The sequence below is a fragment of the Platalea leucorodia genome (assembly GCF_965183815.1).
Source record: "Platalea leucorodia genome assembly, chromosome: 2".
Taxonomy (NCBI): domain Eukaryota; kingdom Metazoa; phylum Chordata; class Aves; order Pelecaniformes; family Threskiornithidae; genus Platalea; species Platalea leucorodia.
This window is the reverse complement of record NC_138824.1, coordinates 127579258-127599084: the sequence shown is the minus strand read 5'-3', so window position 1 is coordinate 127599084 and position 19827 is coordinate 127579258. Positions and strand designations below refer to the sequence as shown.

At 44.7% G+C, this 19827-nt stretch overlaps 1 protein-coding gene across 2 annotated transcripts in view; it reads right to left on the bottom strand.

Moving 5' to 3' along the window:
- The window catches only part of CHD1L (chromodomain helicase DNA binding protein 1 like), a 28539-nt gene extending 8797 nt beyond the window's left edge, over positions 1-19742 (bottom strand). The window contains exons 1-17 of one of the 2 annotated variants that reach the window (XM_082337820.1): positions 19573-19742; positions 18138-18250; positions 17231-17337; positions 15856-15970; positions 14308-14339; positions 12158-12239; positions 10710-10872; positions 9873-10028; positions 8711-8803; positions 8151-8247; positions 6643-6716; positions 5426-5536; positions 3767-3881; positions 3170-3323; positions 1914-2079; positions 588-733; positions 52-215 (exon numbers count right to left, since the gene is read on the bottom strand). In XM_082337820.1, the coding sequence (XP_082193946.1) occupies positions 52-215; positions 588-733; positions 1914-2079; positions 3170-3323; positions 3767-3881; positions 5426-5536; positions 6643-6716; positions 8151-8247; positions 8711-8803; positions 9873-10028; positions 10710-10872; positions 12158-12239; positions 14308-14339; positions 15856-15970; positions 17231-17337; positions 18138-18250; positions 19573-19669 (1985 nt within the window). In that variant the 5' untranslated portion in view covers positions 19670-19742. Of the gene's footprint in view, positions 1-51; positions 216-587; positions 734-1913; positions 2080-3169; positions 3324-3766; positions 3882-5425; positions 5537-6642; positions 6717-8150; positions 8248-8710; positions 8804-9872; positions 10029-10709; positions 10873-12157; positions 12240-14307; positions 14340-15855; positions 15971-17230; positions 17338-18137; positions 18251-19572 lie in introns of those variants that run through there. The other variant, XM_082337821.1, reaches the window with a different exon arrangement.
- Positions 19743-19827: the final 85 nt, after the last annotated feature.

Sequence of the window (19827 nt, the reverse complement as noted above, 5' to 3'; positions counted from 1 at the left end):
AGAGTATAGCAGACACCAGCTTACAAGTAGTACATGCAGTACAAACCATACTTTTTCTTGTGTTCTGCCTCTGCTTTTGCCTTCTTCTTTTCCTCCATGAGCCTTGCTCTCTTTGCTGCTGCTTCTTGGCGCTTCTTCCTCCTAGCCTCCAGCTCCTCTGCGCTCAACAAGTGCTTCCTCCTGGTTGACTGTTCCCGGAGGCCTGTGAGAAGGGCCTGGAGAAAGAAAGAAGTATCATAGAAACAAACTGCTCATCTTAAAGCCGTGTCTAGTGCCCACCTTAACCTACGCTCCTTTCCCATTTGTCTACTTGTCCACAGGTCTTAGTCATCAGATCCCAATTGTCACATAATACGTGGTTTTGTGACCTAAGTTGATATGAGTGCCCTGCACATCATCTCTCTGATACGTTATCAGCATTGCTGACTTGTCAAGCCCTCAGATTCAAGAGCCAACTTTACTATATTGACATCCAAACCTTTTAACATGCCTTCTGCAAGCTGTAGGTAAAGAGAGAAAACAGTCAGCCTCATTTTCCACAAGCAAATGAAAGAGCATCATGTGCTTTGTCATGTCTTTTGTCTTACGTTTGCTTTGTTCCGGAGAGCTCTCCCTTCCTTACTGGTCTCTTCAGTCAAGGCTTTCTGAAGATCCAAAAGCTGATCAAATGCTTTTTTGTCTTCTCTGCTGGGTTCTTTTGAATAATCTTTGCCTTCGTACACGTACATGTGATCTTTAAAAAAATAATTAAAAAGTGTAAAAAGGAACTGAAAGCCACTAACACCTAAAATGTACAGTGAGACTGAAAGAAATCTGCCTTCTCTGTAGCACTGTTCTACCCTCAGCAGAAAATGATGTTCAGTCTCATCATTTTTTTGTATGACGAGAGTCAGCATCATGTAGAAACAAGAGAATCAAGATTTGCTTCCTTAGGCAAAAGCTTTTCATTTAAGTCATTTATACATATATACAAAATAAAAGCACAGAACTGTGGCAGCCCAGAGTTACTGCTCATCAGGTGAGCTATTTTCCCAATAACTATTACACAGTGTGGTACCACTGCTCCTCTTTAACTTACCAACAGAAAATACCACTCTTTGCTAACTCTCAGCAAATAATTACTTGTTGCTGGCAACTGCTGCAGGATGGAAAATACCTAACCTGCAGGGCCATATTTCTGCTTCAGTCACAGATCTATATTTAAGTGCTACTGTTTATTCAAAACAGAAATTCAGTCTTTCTCACCATGACACTAGAAGAGGGAAAGTATCCTTAGAATTTATTCTCGTATAGTATGGGGCTATGAAAAACTAACCACAATTGTGTGACATCTGGACTGGAAGGAAGAGTACTGAAGACAGAGTAGGTTTATTCTAGTTGTTTAGACTCCATGACTCCGCATCTCTTATCTCACATTTTGGAATTTTTAAGGTCATATTACCTTGTGTTTTTCATGGCCAATAATCTTTTGTTTGGAGATAAATATAAAACAGCTGTTACATAGCCTTTCCTTAAGTTACTGTTATATCTCTAAAACTGTAGATCTACCTTAATGGTTCTCTGTGGGAAAAATAGCATCTGCCATTTGAATATTTCCCCTTTTCTTGTGAATTTCATCTGAGGTCTCAAAATATTTGAAGCACGTGAAGGAATTCCGCCCCTCAGCCACCAAACTGGGCAAATATTGTTACTATTATCTTACAAAGAGGCAAATAAGGACACAAAAAGAAGACGATGACCAATAAAGGCTCAGAAATAAAGTTTGTGGATAGGTCACAAACAAAATCCAAGTCACTCAATTGCAAGTCCACTTTTCTTCTTGTTGCCTGGAAAATGCCACCCCTGCCCGGGAAGCTTGCTCTAAGAGCACCCAAGTGTCATGCATTTCGTAGGTATTTCGATTCTTAACTTACTCTCTGCATCCTCCTCTTCGCGCTCTTCTTCGCATGGCAGCACAACATCCATTACCCACTTCCCTCCTTTTGTCTCTCCAAGGATGTTTTCTAGCTCCACATCCTGTATAGTACTCCCCTCAGAGGCGAGCAATTTATCCAAGCCAAATTTCAAGATTTCACTGAGCTTTAACAAAGAGAAGGGCAAGTTTAGTATTAATATCTCCTAATTCCATGCCAATCCCAGTGTCTCGAGCTTCTCAGACTTAAAGGCAAAGGATGTACGAGTGGAGAAATCTCAGCCTTAATGGTACCTGTCAAAATACTTAGGCTTTAACATGCTTAGTTGTCCCAACACCTGATGGGACAGGCCCCTACAACATATATCCCTCAAACATAACTCATCCAGACTTGAACAGTCATTTTTCTCCAGGGCTAAATGACGAAACAGCATTGTACTGACTGCATCCAAGCAGCTTTCTTCATAGCCAGAAAGACCAGGCTTGTTTTTGCCCCCAACTCCTTTAAAACAAAAGCTTAAATACCACAAAAATCCACGGGGAGAAAAATATCAGCATGGAATTTCCTATGGGCTCAGTTCCACTTCTCCCATGGAAACTATAATTGCTGAGATACATGCTGACGGGGCGGGGAGGGGAGAGGATAGACTAATTCCAGACCTCTCCCAGGTTTAGCTGCACACAGGGGATATATTCCCCTAAATGTCACTTTGCTTGAGGTTTTCAACCCAAGTTCTCAGCACAAACCCCAGCTTTCAGGTCAGAATTATAAATCATGCCCTGTCTCCTGAGATGCTATATTTGCCAAGAGGTCAACAGAAGGTTGACTGAGTTTCAGACTAGCAACCAAAAGCTGACTAAGTACTTATCATCAGCTCTGTTTGCGAGAGAAAAGCACCAGAGACAGATAAGTTCTAGAAACAATGAGTCAGCTTCCACTTTAGACCTGTTATAATTAAAAATAAACAAGTAAAACATGGAGAGGTTCTGCCTTCCCATCTTCTCCAAAGAAAACACACCCTTTTTCAACAATGGATGCGCATCAAAATTGTAAAAACTGTTTTCAAACGTCAGATCTTGTCTGGACCTGGGAAGTCATTTTGGTTCCTAAGACATGCAAAAACTGTCATGTCAATGCACATCTCTCCCAAAACCTAAGTGTCTGGCTAGGTTCATATCAGACATAAATACAGAAACACTCTGGGACATTTCTAAAGACGTTACTGGAGTCAAATTGAGGATATAGCTCTGTTTTACCTGTAACTCTGCTGCTCCCTGAGCCTTGGGCGCTCCCAGAGCAAACTGACCACCTTCTACAATGGCATTGGTCAGCCGGAGCTTAGAAGCAGCTCTTCGGTAGATTATTTCTTCAACTGTGTCTCTCCCAATCAAGCGGATAATTTTTACAGGCCTTGAAAAGTTTGAGAAAATTCTTATTATTTTCTTTTTTTCAGGTGCGTTAAAGCTCTTTCCTTGCATGGAGCACTATCCCCTCACCCACTCCTTTGGTAGGGAAAAAAAGGCAAGAACAAAATCAACAAAAATAATCAGCAGAAATGTAATGCTGATACAACTGCTTCTTGACACAAGAGAAATGCTCCCTGCAAAAGTGCAGGCAAACCTCCAGATTCCTTCTGCTCCTCTGAATCAACAAAGCTCCCACCCTAGACACATGACAAGGACAAGACTGCACGGGGCTGGAACAGAAAAAAAGAAGACATAAAATCCTCTCTGCTCTCCTTCTTTGATCTTCAATCTATTGTACTTTAACCCTCCATTGCCTATGGATAGGGAAAGCAATACTGAGAGACCAGGAGAGTCAGCAACCAAACCAGGAGGAGCAACATTTCTCACTTGTGCTGCCCAATCCGGTGAGCTCTTGCTATTGCTTGCAAGTCGTTTTGCGGGTTAAAATCACTGTCAGTAAAAATAACTGTATCGGCTGCTGTCAGGTTCATGCCAACTCCACCTATGAACAAAGAAGGTCACAAAAAAATGTCACCAGCAGAAAATAAAGGAGAAGCTGGAGAATTTATGCTATGCAAGGTTCTGTCAGATCTGATCAACTGTATCTAATTCAATCCATCTCTCAACCCCAAATCTAAGTCTTGTAAGGATCTAAAAAGATGGGTAAGCCTTCCATTTCCAGCTTCCAGCTTTCTGCAACAGCCCAAAACCAAGCTGTACTGTGCAACGTAAGTCAAAGAAGATAGGGTGCAAGCGAACCAAAGCAAAGGGGACTGGTTGTCAAGACAGATGAACACAGACATATTCTCCCGCTGGCAGGCAGATTAACCCAGCAAGGACTGGCTTCCCTGAGGCTACAAGGGACTGCCCAAGCCATGACTTGGCTGCAGCAGAGAAGCAATAGGTAAATACACTGCTGAAACAGTGGAAAACACCAGGCCCAATTATACAATAACCAGAGCCTAGGTATTTATATGACAAAGTTTTTGAGGTTAGAGTTTGGGCTCTCATGGAATGAAAAGAAAAAAAATACAGTTAACTATATTTTTTCGTACCCACTACTGTGACTACATACTGTAGTTAAGGAGGGGGGAGCCTGCTGCCTTACATTTCTTCCAGCTCATGCCAAGCACCTCTTCACAGTAATCAGACCATCCCTGCAAGTAGAGACAGTCATGCATCTGAAAATCTCTGTCCATAACGGTGATGGAAATGCTGTTAGCACACCCATTCCCAGCTGAATACAAGATACTTTGGCCAGACATAGCAATGCGCAGCAAAAACCAACTCTAAGTCTGGCTGACACGGGCAGGGAGAGTTCAGGCATCGTGGTGAGAGACACACTTACTCCTACCATCTAGCATTAGGCACTTCTCTTCAGTCTCTCTACATATTCCCCTCAACGCACTGCAGTGTCATTGGAGCCAGGCTCATCCAGGAAAGTCTGACCAGAAGCCCAAAAGGAAAACTTAGTTCAAGTTTGATGCTTGAGATCAAGCAGTCTGGATCCCCTCTGAAACTGTGTAGAAGACACGGATCTGCCTGAGGAGCTAAGAGGGGAAGAAGGACAGATAGCAGTCCCACAGTGTTCTTTGCAGTCTCAGGACAGTAAAAGGCTCTCATTTGAGTCTGTCTGCCAGTTAGAGAGAGCATGTCCATGTTCAGCAAACTTGAGAAACACTTCCACCAGCTTACTTAAAGGAAGTCTGTTCCCACCTAAAGTCTGGTGCTTGCAGGAATAAAATGCTAGTGAGATTCCTTAAGCTCAACCTGGCACAGGGACAGGCATTATGGGCCTTGGAATAAAAAAAGCAACTCAAGTGGCTGCAATATGAAAAGTATCTTGGCATCAGCTGCCGAAAGGAAAGCACAGAAACCAGATGTCCTAGCTGAGAGACCCAAGTTCAGGATGTGTCTTGTCTCCCTCAAAAATCCGCCACATGAAGAGGCTCTGCAGGATTCAGAACTCCCTGAAATCTTGCCAGAGAGCGCAAAAGAAGAGCGCGGAAGCAAGATGGGGTGTTTGTCTCTCCTTGCCTTACTTACCTGCTCTGGTGCTCAGCAGGAAGACAAAGATGGGCTGTTGACCAAAGTTCTTAATGGCAAGGTGTCTCTCTTCACCCCGAACTGAACCGTCCAGCCGCTCGTAGCTGTAGCCTTTTCAAACAAGCAACATGTATGTTTCTGAAATTCTGTCTGTGCTCTTACCCTCTTACCTCATTCTCTATTGTCTCACTGCTGTCCTGAATCTTTTTATGCCAAATCCTCCTGGCTTGATTCTCATTTTATTGCCTTCAACTCCTTCCTTCTTTCCCAGTTAAACCTCATATAAACTGAAGTAGTGATCCTGAGTTCCAGATTGACTGTCGGCAAAGGGTAGTTTAGCTGAGTCTGAAGCACAGACTCTTAGCATTTAATTTACTGCTTGGAAACACAACAGGAAAATTCAGAGCCAAAGTAAAAGAACGTTAGCACACAGTCCCGTTTCAGGCTATGCTGTGCTGGCTGTTGGTCCCACAAAACAGGCCAACAACCATTGGATCCTCCTTACGCAAACTCCCACAGCCTTCAGTGTGTGCTTTCCTGTGAGCAAGCAGTATGGGATATGGCCCTACATTTGGCTTTATCCTGCGTTATTAGCTGTCCAAAACCATAAACGCCGAACAAAAGCCTCTTTCAGGGGAAATCCTAAGTAGGCATGGAGCCATGTGGATCGAAACAAAAGAAAATGTCCCAAGAACACTTTAGTAACCTTGCCAAAAATGGTCTGATCCAGCCTGCCCTCGCAGACACGTTGGGGCCCCACTGCCAACAACTGTTTTAATCAAAAATTAATTTCCTGGTATGAATGTGGCCCAATTTGCGTTTTGTGCTGGACAAACTGAATCTAGAGCAAGCCTGTTGCCTTTAGTGCAATTACTTCAGGACTCAGGTATATAATTGAACACAGGTATATAATGAAACATTGCTACCCTGCCGTCTGTTAGCTCCATTTTATTGCAGAACCAAAGCTGAAACTACTTTGAAGAACAACGTTTAAGTGCCAGCTCATTTCAGGCAGGTGGTAGCACAGCAAAGAGCTGAACTCAAGACCCTCCAACTCACAGCGCCACTACAACAATATGGTTTCTATCTACTAAGCAGCAATAAATCCCCATCACAGTCCCTTCTCTATCCCAGGCAGATGAACCAAAACCAGAGGAAAAATATATGGCAGAGATCATTAGGATAAGCCCTCTGCTGCCAAAGTGTGCAGAACATACCTCTATAGTCCATGTAGTCTTGCAGGATATCAAGCAGTTGAGTCATCTGAGAGAAGAGCAAGACACGGTGGCCACTGGAAGAAGGTGAGACACCATGAGCCTCAACATACTGTGACAGCATTTCACAGAGTGGTAGAGGGGTTACAATAGCTTCACCAGTCACTCTTACGTAGCAAGGCCTCATCACCTCTGTACGCTAAGCCTCACAGAGTCACGGCCCATTCCCTCACCGCATTTTCGGCCCCACATCCAGAGGCAACCAGTCGGCCTCATCTGCCATCATCAGTTGCCGTGTCTAGAGTGTGGAGTCACAGAGAGGTAACAAGGCTGCGGCACAGCTCAGCTGCTGGCTGGCGGCAGCCTGCTGAGGATCCAAAGGAGCCTGTCTAAAAGGATCCTCAGCTTCAACCTGGCATCAGGAGGTCTTCCTCACCACACGACCTGCCACACCAGACTGCTCTCAAATCACACACTACAAAGCATCTCAAATGCCGGGAAAATGTAATATCAGCATCTCTGTGAGAGCAGAGCATTTCCTCCTCCAGCAAATGACCCTCAAAGATCAAACTCTGCCTACAATCCTGTGTAAGTGAGAAATCAACTCTCCTCCCTCCCAGCTCTAGGCCTCAGTGCTCTGTTTAAATCAGATTTTGCTGTAGAGCAGAACACAGACATTTTCAAGTCCAGAATTTGCACAGGGCTGGTCCCGTAGCAAAGAGATTCGAGGGAGAGGCACCCACTCACAAGGTGCTATACAGCAGAAGGACAAAGACCTCCACAACCACATCAGAACTTCCCAAGGTCTGTTGAAGCTCTGTCCTTTGGAAGCAGTCAAAGGGAAATCACAGCCCCATTAAGAGAGAAGGTAGAATTTGTGTCATGCAGGAGGCAGTGCTTCACAGACTGCACAAGAATGCAAACCGCAGTTTGATTTGCATCCCATCTGAGAGCTGGAGGTAAATACCCAAGGTCCTCGGGTTCCGGGTTCTGAAGTCACCAGAGCCCAGCACCAGGCATTCTGAATGCCATTCCCAAAGCTGAAGTTTCAGTTTATTCTTGGTTTTTGGTCCAAATTTTTTTTTTCACATTTGCTATGCATTCTGCCTCCCGGGCTAACACAGACATGGTAGCACAAAGGAACTCAACTGGAAGCTACTCTCAGGAAACCCACGGTCAAACCACATATGCTGAACACCACGTCAGATGGTTATTCTCCCAGGTTCCCAAATATGGCAAACATGAGAACATGTGAGAGAGTTAGTGTAAGTGTTTTGAGAAATGTTTAAAGGGAAGCTACAAAAATCTTTGAGGTTCCTCTACCATCTCTAATGCAGCTATTATACTGAAATGACTTCTTTCAGGTAGTCAGTAATGTGCAATAAATAGGGCAATGCTTGCGTTGTGATGAATATCTGCTCAATCTATGGCTAAATAAGGTAGTTTGCCTCCCCAGTTTACCTCTCCCTATGTCAACCCCGCCCTATCTTCCTCACCCCAACATGACATACCCAGCATACAAGAATGAAAGGAGTTTATCCAACAAACACAGCTTGCCACTGGCTTCAATAATATGGTCTCCAATCTCAAAGGGTTCTGGCTCAACACCTGGAACAGAAAGGAGTTTCAGAAGCAGACCTAATACTGTGCAAGTAACAACTCAGTGGTCAACCTCAGTGTGTCTGCACTGCCAGCTATCGCCAACCAGACCCCCATGCTGCTTGCTTGAGAAGTGATGGCCCTTCTCCGTCTCTGAAGAACACCCTCAGTAGTTCACAAAGCATTGCGATTTCATTGTTTAGGTGAGAGCAGATGCACTGAGGAGAAAGCAAGCGGAGAGCTGCGGTAGGAAACTCAAGACTTCACACAGTCCCCTACTTTATTCCTCATTATTGATGAACTGTCATATGTTGGAACTCGTCACACACTCACAGCTGGTTCTGATTCAAGTACAACATTGTTTATTACTTGCTTCTTCTAAGCGTTACACTGCCAAGCAATAATAGAAAATCACTGTGTAAATCAAGAAACTTATTTCTTTCTCTTTCAAGAGAGAGGAGTGCTTTCTTACCATTGAAAAGGTACGGGTGGGCAACACACTTCCGAAGCTGAATTAAGACATTCTGAAGTGTAACCTTCCTTCCTGTTTCACTTTCAAAAGCATCTGGAACAGAGAGCACAGAAAAGGAACTGAGCAGGAAAGCCCATGCTCCATCAGTGGGTGTGACTGGGAATGTCTGAGTGCTACTCTGCAGTGCTTCAGCACTGGGGTATCTCTCTCTGCATATCACATCTGCATTTGAATTTCCATCTCAAGACTAATACATCTGTTTTCGTGGACCAAACAAAGTTTTCCTCACGTTTTTTGGACAACCCTTTAGAAAAAGACCCTGATGAAAACTACTCTGCCTTGTCAAACTCCCTGGAACTTTCTGGGCTCCCTGGAAAGGGTCACTGCCATTTTTCTAAGAGTGAATTATAGATCTAGAAATCATAAAAAAAAAAGTGAAAGAAATTTGGTGCAGTTCATTTGAATTTTCCAACAAAAAAAGTAATACAGCAGAGTCAAGATCTACTGGGCAACCAGGAAGTTAAGAAGGGTTGCATTTTTGTGAGGAGAAAAAGAAGCACATATGATGTGGTACGCATAGATGGAAGAGGAGGAATTCAGAGAGAAGCAAATACTTTCTCTCTCATACCTCAGGATGCTTTGTTACAGTTAGTTGATATGTGAAGTGACAAGGAGTGAGCTATTATGGTAAGAGACTATGGCTGCCTTGTCTATATGGCCCTGTGGTTTCCGAAGAAACTCATATCTACATCCAGTACATTTATATTTGCTGTATGGCACCTGTACTACTACTGGAAAATTTGTAGAGATCCACAGATCCAAAATTTCCTGTACCACCCTTTTGTCTGAACTCAAAAACATGGGATAGGAGCAGGCTTACCTGGTGATAAGTATTTTTAATTACAGGATGGCCCAGAGCAGAATCCTGAAGCTGACCCTCCCCGACTCTGCAAAAGCTCAGCTCTCAATTCCTATGTCTCTAGTTTTATCACAAGCTAAAACCACAAATCAAGCAGCCCAAAGCACTGAATTTGGCATGCTCATTTTATGCATATTCTGCAGGCCAAAGTATCCTCTCCTTCACTACAACAAAGTGTGGATTTACAAAAGGAATTAATTTTGGTTTTAAAATTAGCTGATAGGGTTCAAACCCCTCAGTTACCTAGATCTTTTGTCAAAATGGCCTTGTAGTACTTTCTTTGCAGAGCTGACATTCCATGGTACAGAACCACTTCCACCTTCTTTGGCAGCTCTGCAGCCACCTCAGACTTGACTCTTCGAAGCAAAAATGGCTGCAGAAGATTGTGCAATTCTTTGGCTATGCAGAGGCAGGGGAAAAAAAGAGGAGATTACTGTATTAAATGTAAGGAATTTATACAGTACCTTCACAACTATACTTTCAAAATAAACGTATAAGGGAATTTACATCTATTAGTAAAATGATTCAAGCCCAATTTTACAAACAGAGAAACCAAAACATAGCTGCACACCTTAAATACGCAAGAGCTACATTAAGGTAAGTAATCATTACTTTTAGTGGCTTTGTTTTAAAGCTAGTCATCATTAAAATGGCATAGAAAGGGGACAGAATATGTCATAGAATCATAGAATCGTCAAGGTTGGAAAAGACCCTTAAGATCATCGAGTCCAACCGTTAACCTATCACTGCCAAGTCCATCTATACCATGTCTTTGAGCACCGTATCTATCCGTTCTTTAAATACCCCCAGGGATGGGGACTCAGCCCCTGCCCCGGGCAGCCTGTGCCAGTGCCTGACCACCCTCTGGGTGAAGAAGTTTTTCCTAATATCCAACCTAAACCTGCCCTGGCGCAACTTGAGGCCGTTTCCTCTCGTCCTATCACTCGTTACTAGGGAGAAGAGACCAACCCCCATCTCGCTACAGCCTCCTTTCAGGCAGCTGTAGAGAGCAATGATGTCTGCTTCCTAGTCAAGATGACAGCCGGTTCCGATTCAAGTACAACATTGCTTATTACTGACCTGGCTCACTCTCCTTTTCAATCGCTTGGTAATACTCCACAAACTCTTTCACTTCTTCCCTAGGAAAGATGTCAGGCTCAATAAGGCTGAGTAAGGAGTACAGTTCCTGGAGGCTGTTCTGGATTGGAGTGCCTGTGAGTAGCAGGCTGAAGCCTACTGAGAACTGAAAGAACCAGCAACAAAACAAAATTATGAGGAGAAAATACCTGAAATGAAAAGTTACTTAATATACAGCTCCACCCATGCCACTCTTAAGCTTAACTTAGGGATGACCAGTGGCACAGAACTGCCTGCAGAATGCGGCGAATGTCTGCCAAAACCATCCCACATAAGGTATGGTGTGACAGTCAAACAGCTCCACCAAACCAACTAGGATGGCACCAATGCGAGGAAGAGAGTGTAAGCAAAATAAGAACGAAATGCAAAACCGACACCGTTAGAATTGTCAGATCCATGCACTCTACGGTCCAATACTGCCTACTCAGTGTTAGGTAATGACAGATGACTGGAAAATGCTGTCAGAATAGGACAGTGAAATGAAACTGCGAAAGACTATGTTCCATTTCTGTTTGCTGGCTACCTGACAAACACAGCAACATCATCTGGTCCAAATTGCTTACAGTAATCCTTGTAAAGAGACTTGGGGAATATGGTTACCTTTGAAAAAATACAAGTCTTCTCTCAAGTTTGGTAATAGAAAATACATTAGGAGGAGAGCTAAGGTAAATCATGCCTATTTCTTTGTGGCTACAACCAAAGATCCTGAAATACAGACATCATGGACAATATGTTCAGAAGATATAAGACTTTTGGGAATTTAATAAAAAAATTATTTTTTGAGGTACTGTAGTTCATTGTTGCTGATGCCAGCTCAGACCTAATGCCTGTGTTTCACTGCCATGACAAGTGTATCCTTCACTCAGGCATCCATTGTACTCTGGCAGGGCGCTTTGGAAGCTGGAGCAATTCTATTAATTTCAATAAAAAAGGGTGCCTCCATTACATGGGACAATGGAAGTCAATGGTTCGTGACTCGAGGTCCCATGAACTAGGGAAGGGTTCCTTCACCCTCCCAGAGCTGGAGATAGCCTCTTGTCGCTTTATATTGTCTCAGGTCAGTCAGACTTCTACCACTTCAGTAGCACCGCTGTGGTTCAGCTCTATGTCTGGCTGCTTCACGTTTTCTGGTCTCTCAAATTCCTCCAAGGTGTCAAGCCCAAACATGAGTCAGAATGAGAGATAAACTCCAAATACTGTCCCATGCCATGCAAAGCCAACCAGATAGGCCTTCATCTGTCTGCCACTAAATATGGGAATACGTTCACCAACTCTGATGGAAACTGGTTGTGGCCCAGAGCTTAATAAATACTCAGAGGAACAGAGAATCCGTATGCTATACTGAAGAGAAAAAAGGCTTTAGACACTAAAAGATGGATGAGTTATTTTACCTCAGAAAGCGTCTTGTAAAGCAGAGAACTTTGATTTTTCAGTCTGTGAGCTTCATCTACAACCAAAGCAGCCCAGTTAAAGCTGAAAAAACAGCATCTTCAGTTAGGGGAAGACAATTCATTCTTGTCAGTACAAAAAGACTGAAATAAGTAGTGGCTCTGCTTGGCTGAACTTGAGATGGTCCTACCCCGTGAACTACAAGCAAACGTCACAAGCAGGGTGGGAAGAATTCACAAGTACTGGTTTTCAAGGGCCAATGCAGCTTCTTAACTATAGCCTGGATGAGTTTTTCTGAAATTAAAACTAAGTAAATTCACTTGAATTTGTTGCTTCTCTCTCCACCCCCATTTCTATGGAGAAAATGACATAAGCACAAGTTAGTCAAATGTTCAAGGAGGTCTACAATTTGGAACAAAAGCGACATGAAACTAGGCCCTCGCGCCTGTGCAAAAACCCAACAACTATGATCGGGTCACGATGGCAGAGCGATTACAAGCCTTTTGCAAATCACCCAAGACAGCAGCTTCAGCTTGTTCTGGGCTTAATACAGCTATATGCAGTGTCTCATCAAGTAGGCTGCAGAATCATTGATGGGCTTAATACAAACTCCAGACCTTTCCAGCCCTCAGTGTTTGTGCCTCCTTACCACTGGCGTTTCAACTCCCACATCACGGAGTGACTTCCACATAGTCAGGTCTGGCTGATGGGTAGGCAGAGGAGGGAAAGCATGACCCTCCAGCTTTTCTTACCCACACGCTTCTCTTCTCAGTGGAATACAAGGGCTGGAATCACAGGGACCTACATTCTCCCCACAGCTTTTCAGTGTCCCTTGATTCCCCTCTTTGCTATTTAAGAGTGGTTCTCCACTGCCAGGACAGTGAAATGTCATTATTCTTATTCTACAGGCTCAGCAACTGAATCTCTCCACATTACATTAGAACAGGGCTCTTGCTCAACTCATCTGTGTTGTTACGCTGCTTGTAAGGAGCGGTGGCGGTGAGACGTCTGATAAGTCTGACCCACCTTTACAAAGTGCCCCAAGTGGTCCTACACAGGACAAGGTACAAATGATTAGCAGACACTTTTTTTCAGAAGGAATACTAGAGGGCAAAAAAACCCTTGAGTGACATGGCTTTGAGGTTATCTGCTAGCCTTAAAAGTAGGAAATTGCACTGGAGCTGACATTTCTGTGATACTAGGGCTAGTCACTTGCTCTCCCTGGCTACTACATCCCAGGGCTGAGCTGCAAAGTAAGCAGAATCACAGGCGGCAGTGCAGATATGAAACCGTAAGGACAGTATGGCCATGGCTACCTTTCATAAGCCCTGGCTTCTACCACGATGCGTTCATCCAGCACAACCTGCTGTTTCCACCAGAGGCCAAGGGCAGGTGCTTTGCAGAAAGACAACAGGGTGTCCACAGTGGGCCTGACTAGTTCTGGGAGATCCAAAATTGGGTCAGTGGGGGCCACTGGGTTTCTGCGCCTACAAAGATCCTGAGCCATTCACGGTATCTGGCTGCCCCCAGCATTTATCACAGCACTTACCGCTACTGCAAGGCATTGGCGCTATTACTAAAAAATAGGAAAATGCCTCCCCATTTCAAGTGTAGGCTTCTGTAAAATCCTGCACGGCCATGACATTACTTCCTACAGGCTGAACTTCAGCTGTATAATCAGTCTTGCTAGAAAGCAAAACGCTCCATAAACCCTCCACAGTTCTGACTGGTGGCAGGAGGCAATAAACTTCAGGTTATGGTGCTAGTCCGTGATCACCACAGTATAACGCACATCAATTTCAGCAAATTTTGCATCTAATACCTTTATAATCGGAAGCTTTTGAAGACCTCCTCTGTTTTAAATATCAGTCTTCTGGACTGATATTTAGAGTACTGCTATAAGCCATTAGGTATCGCATTATTTTGAGTTAACTGGCTTGAAAACGGTCCTTGGGGGAAGTTCACATACATCTTAGCTGATGTTAAAGATTCTTCACTGAAAGTTGGTAAAGGCAAAGCTCTAATCACAAGCAAAGAACATGCTTGGCTCTTGCGAAACAAGCACAGGATCTCACACACATACAAACACACGCTTAAGAAATCGTTGACAGACATGCAGAATTAAATTTGAAAAAGCTAAAACCAGACTCACAGTTTTAGAAATGCTGCATCTTTCAGGCAAATCTGCAATGAAAAGAAATGAACCGTGATTTATGATTTAAGTTAATACTCCAGGTAAGAAACAGAACATCTTTTTGTCTACTTGCAAACTATGGTGGAATGGAGGAGAGTGGAATAAAGCCACTTATTACCTGGGGAAAGTAACATGACAGCTATTGTAACCAAAGGCTGTTGTGATCCTGCATTTTAACTCGTCTGGCAAAACACCAGCAGTAGAATCTCAGAGAATTAATGGAAATTTACACACACCGTAAATGCTCTTCAGCTCTGTAAAGTGTTTCATATCTTTCTCACTCAGTAAGAAACACCACACACCTTCAGCATCACAATCTTTTTCACTCTAACCAAACACATGCTTCAGTGGATTAATCTAAGCTATTACAATGACCTGATAGTATCCTAAAGTGTAGACATTGCTTGCCCATCTTCAGATTCAGAGGAAGAAAAATCAGGTCACTCAAGAGAAATCCTTAAAAAGCACAGAATTTTATCACCAAAAGCAAGAGAGACAAGAAAAATCCTAGCTAAGTGAATATCTCAATACAGTTGATCGCTTTCCTGGACTTGTTTCAGTATGAGCACCTCCATTTATCACAGTCAGGACAAGCATTATCACGGCTACCCACTCCTGCTTGTGCACCGTGGAAAAAGATTCAGACTCAGAGTGCTCAGCACCTGTCACACAGCTCCCAGCGCGAAGAGACAGTAAAATACTTGAAGAGAGGGAAAGCAAAAGGGCAAAGGGAAAGGGAGACCGGGGAGGGAAGGAGCTGTAAGAGATGCTTTGCATCTAATTTCAAGTTGATGTGTTTGTTAAGAGATTGTTAACATATATTCAAAGTGCTGATATGAAGTAACACCCGAGTCGGGCTGACTCCTAAGAGAAAAATAAGGGCTTTTTCCCACTCCAGATAACTAAGCACCAGATCATGCAAAGTCCAAAGCAGTGACCAAGGAAGCAACCCTGTTCTGGCTGGTTCCACTTACAACAGGACAGGACCTTCTCAAGAGAGCTCAGATCAGATTCAGCCCAAAGTCCTATCAATTGTAACAGGAACCTCACCATTTTGCAGTCCAGGAATGAGAGTTTTGTCTGAGGAGGGCATGTCGAAGAGGGCACAAAAAAGGCAAGCTCTAAGTGTTCTTTCATTGCCTGATTAATAGAATCTTAATAAACGTCATACATATATGTTTCTATTAAATGTTAAAGGTCTGTAAGGCACCATACAAAGGCACTGCAGTACCATTTAGCATTAGTTAAGGGTGGACATGTGTCTGCTTTCTTTACTCAAGGTGTGATACAGCTGTGCGGTAAAGCTGGGGTTAAAGTAGATTATCTTAGCGACACGAAAACTGCAGCAACGTAGATCAGCTGGTGAAATGGGTTAGAGAGCAGAAAATCACTGAGGAAGGTCAGAGATGAGTACAGAGGAGAAGGCATGAGCTGGGTGGCACAGAGGAATGGAGAAGGCGAGGAAGGACTTGAGCCCTCCTTTCCAGTGACAGGGACATCACGTACCTCGTATGTTGTCAAGAGCGCATGGAAGCGAGATCGCTCTTTCAGGTTCTGCTGCAGTTTGGGTCGTTCCTCCTTGCTGCCTATGTATGTCACAAAGGAAAGACCTGGAGCAAACCTGTTGTCAAGAGAAAGATAGAGAAAAAACAGTGAGCCAAGCCAAGTCTTTCACGTGTTTATGACCCTGGACCCCATTATCAAACATAGCTACTGCACAGGTAACGAAAACCTCCTATCCAAACACCCTGCCCTCCTGTGAGATGCGGCTGGATCTCAGCTTCTGAATCTAACCCCTTCCTGATTAATTTGCATCTCAGGCTGGCACCTCAGCTGCTGGTTCTGGTTTGGGCAAGTCCCAAATAAATTGCATTCTCCCAAGTCTAAAGGTCCCAGGCAGATGATTGAAAACCAGTCTCATGGCCCATCTGCCATTCTGAACTGAAAAAGCTCATGAGAAGCAGGTGGATGAATACAGCTTGCCCAGCTGGGACCAAAGAATTGGCCTAAATCATGCAAAAATAAAGGCAAACAATGTCTGCAGCAAACAGGTCCAAGTCAGGGCTTCAAAAATCTACCCTCTTCGTCAAAAAGCAGATAAAACCAGTTCCATGGAGGGAGTTGGGACCATAAAATTCTTTCTCATTTAATCCCACCACTGATATTTGCCTAAAGTTCCTCCTGGATAGCTGTTCGCTGCTGATGTATGAAGGGATGCACTTTCGCCCAACTATTCCAACTGCAAGTCCACCCAAATCAGGCCAGCTCACTTCAGAACGTAACCTGGATGACTTCAGATGCTGAGAGACAGCATTGCGCGACAGCCACATAGACAGACTTCTGTTCTAATCTTTAACTTTCTGCCCTTCCTCTTAAAAGGAATGTTTAGGCTCCAGCTTAAAAATGTATATATTCTGGGCACAGCAAATGTGCCATCAGCACAGTCACTGCATCCCAGTGAAGACGGCTTGCATGCACAGATGTATTTTGCATGCATATGTGAGCATGCCAAGAATGATACTATTCAGTTTGGGTCTTACCTTTCCTCATACAGAATCCTGGCTGTCTTCAGCAGATTTGGCCTGAGAGAGGCTGAGCATGGAGGGTTACAAGACAATAAAAAGCAAGGAGCTAGTGGGGGGCATTTGTACTGAAAGTCAGCCAAGACTACAAGTTGGATGAATTCACGTGTACCACAGCATTGTACAGACTACACATTAACTGCAAGTGGTGTTTGCATTGATTTGTAGTTTCGGTAGCTTCCCATTTTACTTTTTTCCCTTTTGAAAGGACGAAAACTGTTGGACTGACCCCATTTGAAGAGAATCTTCGTTACTTGCTGTACAAGAATACAATGAGCTGGACAACTGTTGAAACTTACCTCTCCAGTTCCTCCTTCCAGTTGCTCAGAACGGACAGAGGACAAAGTATCAGAAATCTCTCTTTGGTCATTAATTTTTTTGTCAAATAAAGAAGTAGAGAAATAGTCTAGAAGGCAAGGAAAATAAATTTTTTTTATAATAAGAAAAGAGTTAAACGCAATAGCCTGAACCTACATAAACTGTCTACCTCTTGAGCTTTGTAGCTGGTTCTCACAGGTTCTCTAGCACAAAGCAGATCTAAGAGAACGTCAGGTGAGATCCACCATCAATGACAAAAAAGCTTAGATCCCAAAATACGACGTCGATATCTGGAGCCCCTTTCCAAAGGCCTTTCGCCACAGTCACAAAAAAGATTTACCACACGTCACTTTCTAAAACTACCCGTTTGTTATTTAAGACCCACTGAATACCACCAGCTGAATCAAAGCACAAACATTCATCTTCCAACAAAACTGAAACCCATTTAAAAACTTACCAAAAAAACCCAAAAGCAGCATTTACACGTAAAAATTTTAATCCATGTGTTGACAAACCCAAAAATCATCTTGCTGCAGGTGCATCAAAACGACATCATCCTTTCTGTACTGGCTGTGTATTGTCCCTTCATCTCTGCGCACTATGAATTACACATCCAGATGTCTGTGTAAAATGACCACTTGACTTTTTACAAAACCCTGGAACATTTTTGGAGCGTCACTCAGGACCTAACAGGGGTTTTAAGTGATTAAGGAATGAAAGAAATGATGAGCTCTCTCTTTTGAGTATGGACTTCAGGGTGAGGCTGCCTAACCGACCAGTCACTAGGGTGATTTTCTTTTCATTCTACAGAAACATTGGGCTAAATTAGGCAAAGATCATTTTCCAGATCATTTCAGTCATTTCCAGAAGACGACGACGGCAACGCACCTGACAAGTCTTCCCAAGACCCATCTCATCGCCCAGGATACAGCCATGCTGGACTTCGTAGCATTGCACCAGCCAGTTTACACCTTCTATTTGATAGGGACGAAGCTTAATGCCTGGGAATAAAAGCAATTTGGTACATTTACACAGTCATCCAAGACACCCTAGACACAGTTACACCTTGAAGCCACCAGAAACAGGTCCTGCACAACCAGGCCATCCCAAACAACTGCCTTGCAGGAAAAGCACAACAGCTGTCAGCAAAGCTGGTTAACCCTGCTGGAGAGCAGAGACGCTACTGTTACAGCAAACCCATTAAATTAAACCATATTCAGGAACTTGTACACACAAAAATGCCCCGAGTCATCGCAAAGGCCCGTACAAGGAACCTAATCTGATAATTAAGCCGCTACTTCGCATTCCTAAAAGACAGCTTAATTTTCAGCTCCAGCCACTTTTTTAAATATGTAAGTACTACATCCAGGGACACACTTTAGGCTACCGAAAATGTCTGTAACATTCTACTATTGTATAATAATAATTTCTAAACAAGATGTTTTCCAGCTTTCCTACACTTGAGTGGGGACAAACCTCAAGCGTAGGTCACTGTAGCTACTACCACCATTGCAATCCTTATTATGGAGCACAATACATCAAAATGAACACAAAACAAGACAAGTAGGAGTTCTCAAGATCTTTCCTCGTACCTGGACTCAGGTGCTGTGTATCATTAATAGCGCTGCGCCATTGCCGCCCTCTCCTCCTCGGGGAAAGGTGCACGCTTAGGTTAGGGTTAGTGGTTAGATAGTTAGTGAAGGAACTCACCAGCGCAACAGAAACCCAGACGAGCACAGGGGCTGAACTACAGGCTCCCCACAGCTCAGGGAAACGCGCGAGCAGGCTGGAGAGCCCAGGCGCTCCCCTTTCACGCCGACCCTTCAGGCAGCGGAAAGCACTTTAAAGCATTCACGCTCAACATCGACCCGCTTTGAGGCTGGCGAAGGCTGCCCTGGACACCTGCTCCTGGGGCACAGAGCTGTCGAAGGCCGGGCTGAGACGCTGGAGTGGGAAAAGCAGGGCTCAGGGAGCCAAGCCCCCAGCCTAACCACCCACCGAACCGCAAAGCCGAGGAGAGCGTGACCGGCGCAGCCGGGGAAGGTTTGCACGGAGCGGCAAGCACGGCAGCAATACCGTGGCTCGCTTTTACAGGCGCGGGAGACAACTTTAGTTACACTTTTATTTATTTCAGGCCTGGGGGTTGTTAACACGGAGCCCAGCCGACCACAGCTGCACAGCAGCGGGCAGCCGCAGGGCCCCTCCGCCGCCTCCCGCGGTCCCCTCACAGAAACCGGCCCCTCAACGCGCCTTACCGCTCCCTCGCCACCCCTTTCCCCGGGCAGCCCGGGGCCCGGCCGGCTGCTGGCGGCGGCCCGCTGACCTGTCAGACCCCACCGGTAAACGTCCGCCTCCTCCACGCCCGGGCCCGCCGCCCGGGAGCTGGCGGCGCGGCGAAGCGCCTGGAAGAAGCGGGACATGGCGGGCGGCGGGGGAAGCCCGGCCCGCCTCGCCCCGGCCCGTCGGGCACCGGCAGCCACCGCGCTGCTCCCGCCGTTTCCCCCCGGCTCCGTGCGGGGCGCAGGCGCCCTCGCTGCGCGGGCAGGGCCGGCCCGCAGGCGGGGCGAGCCCCGAGCAC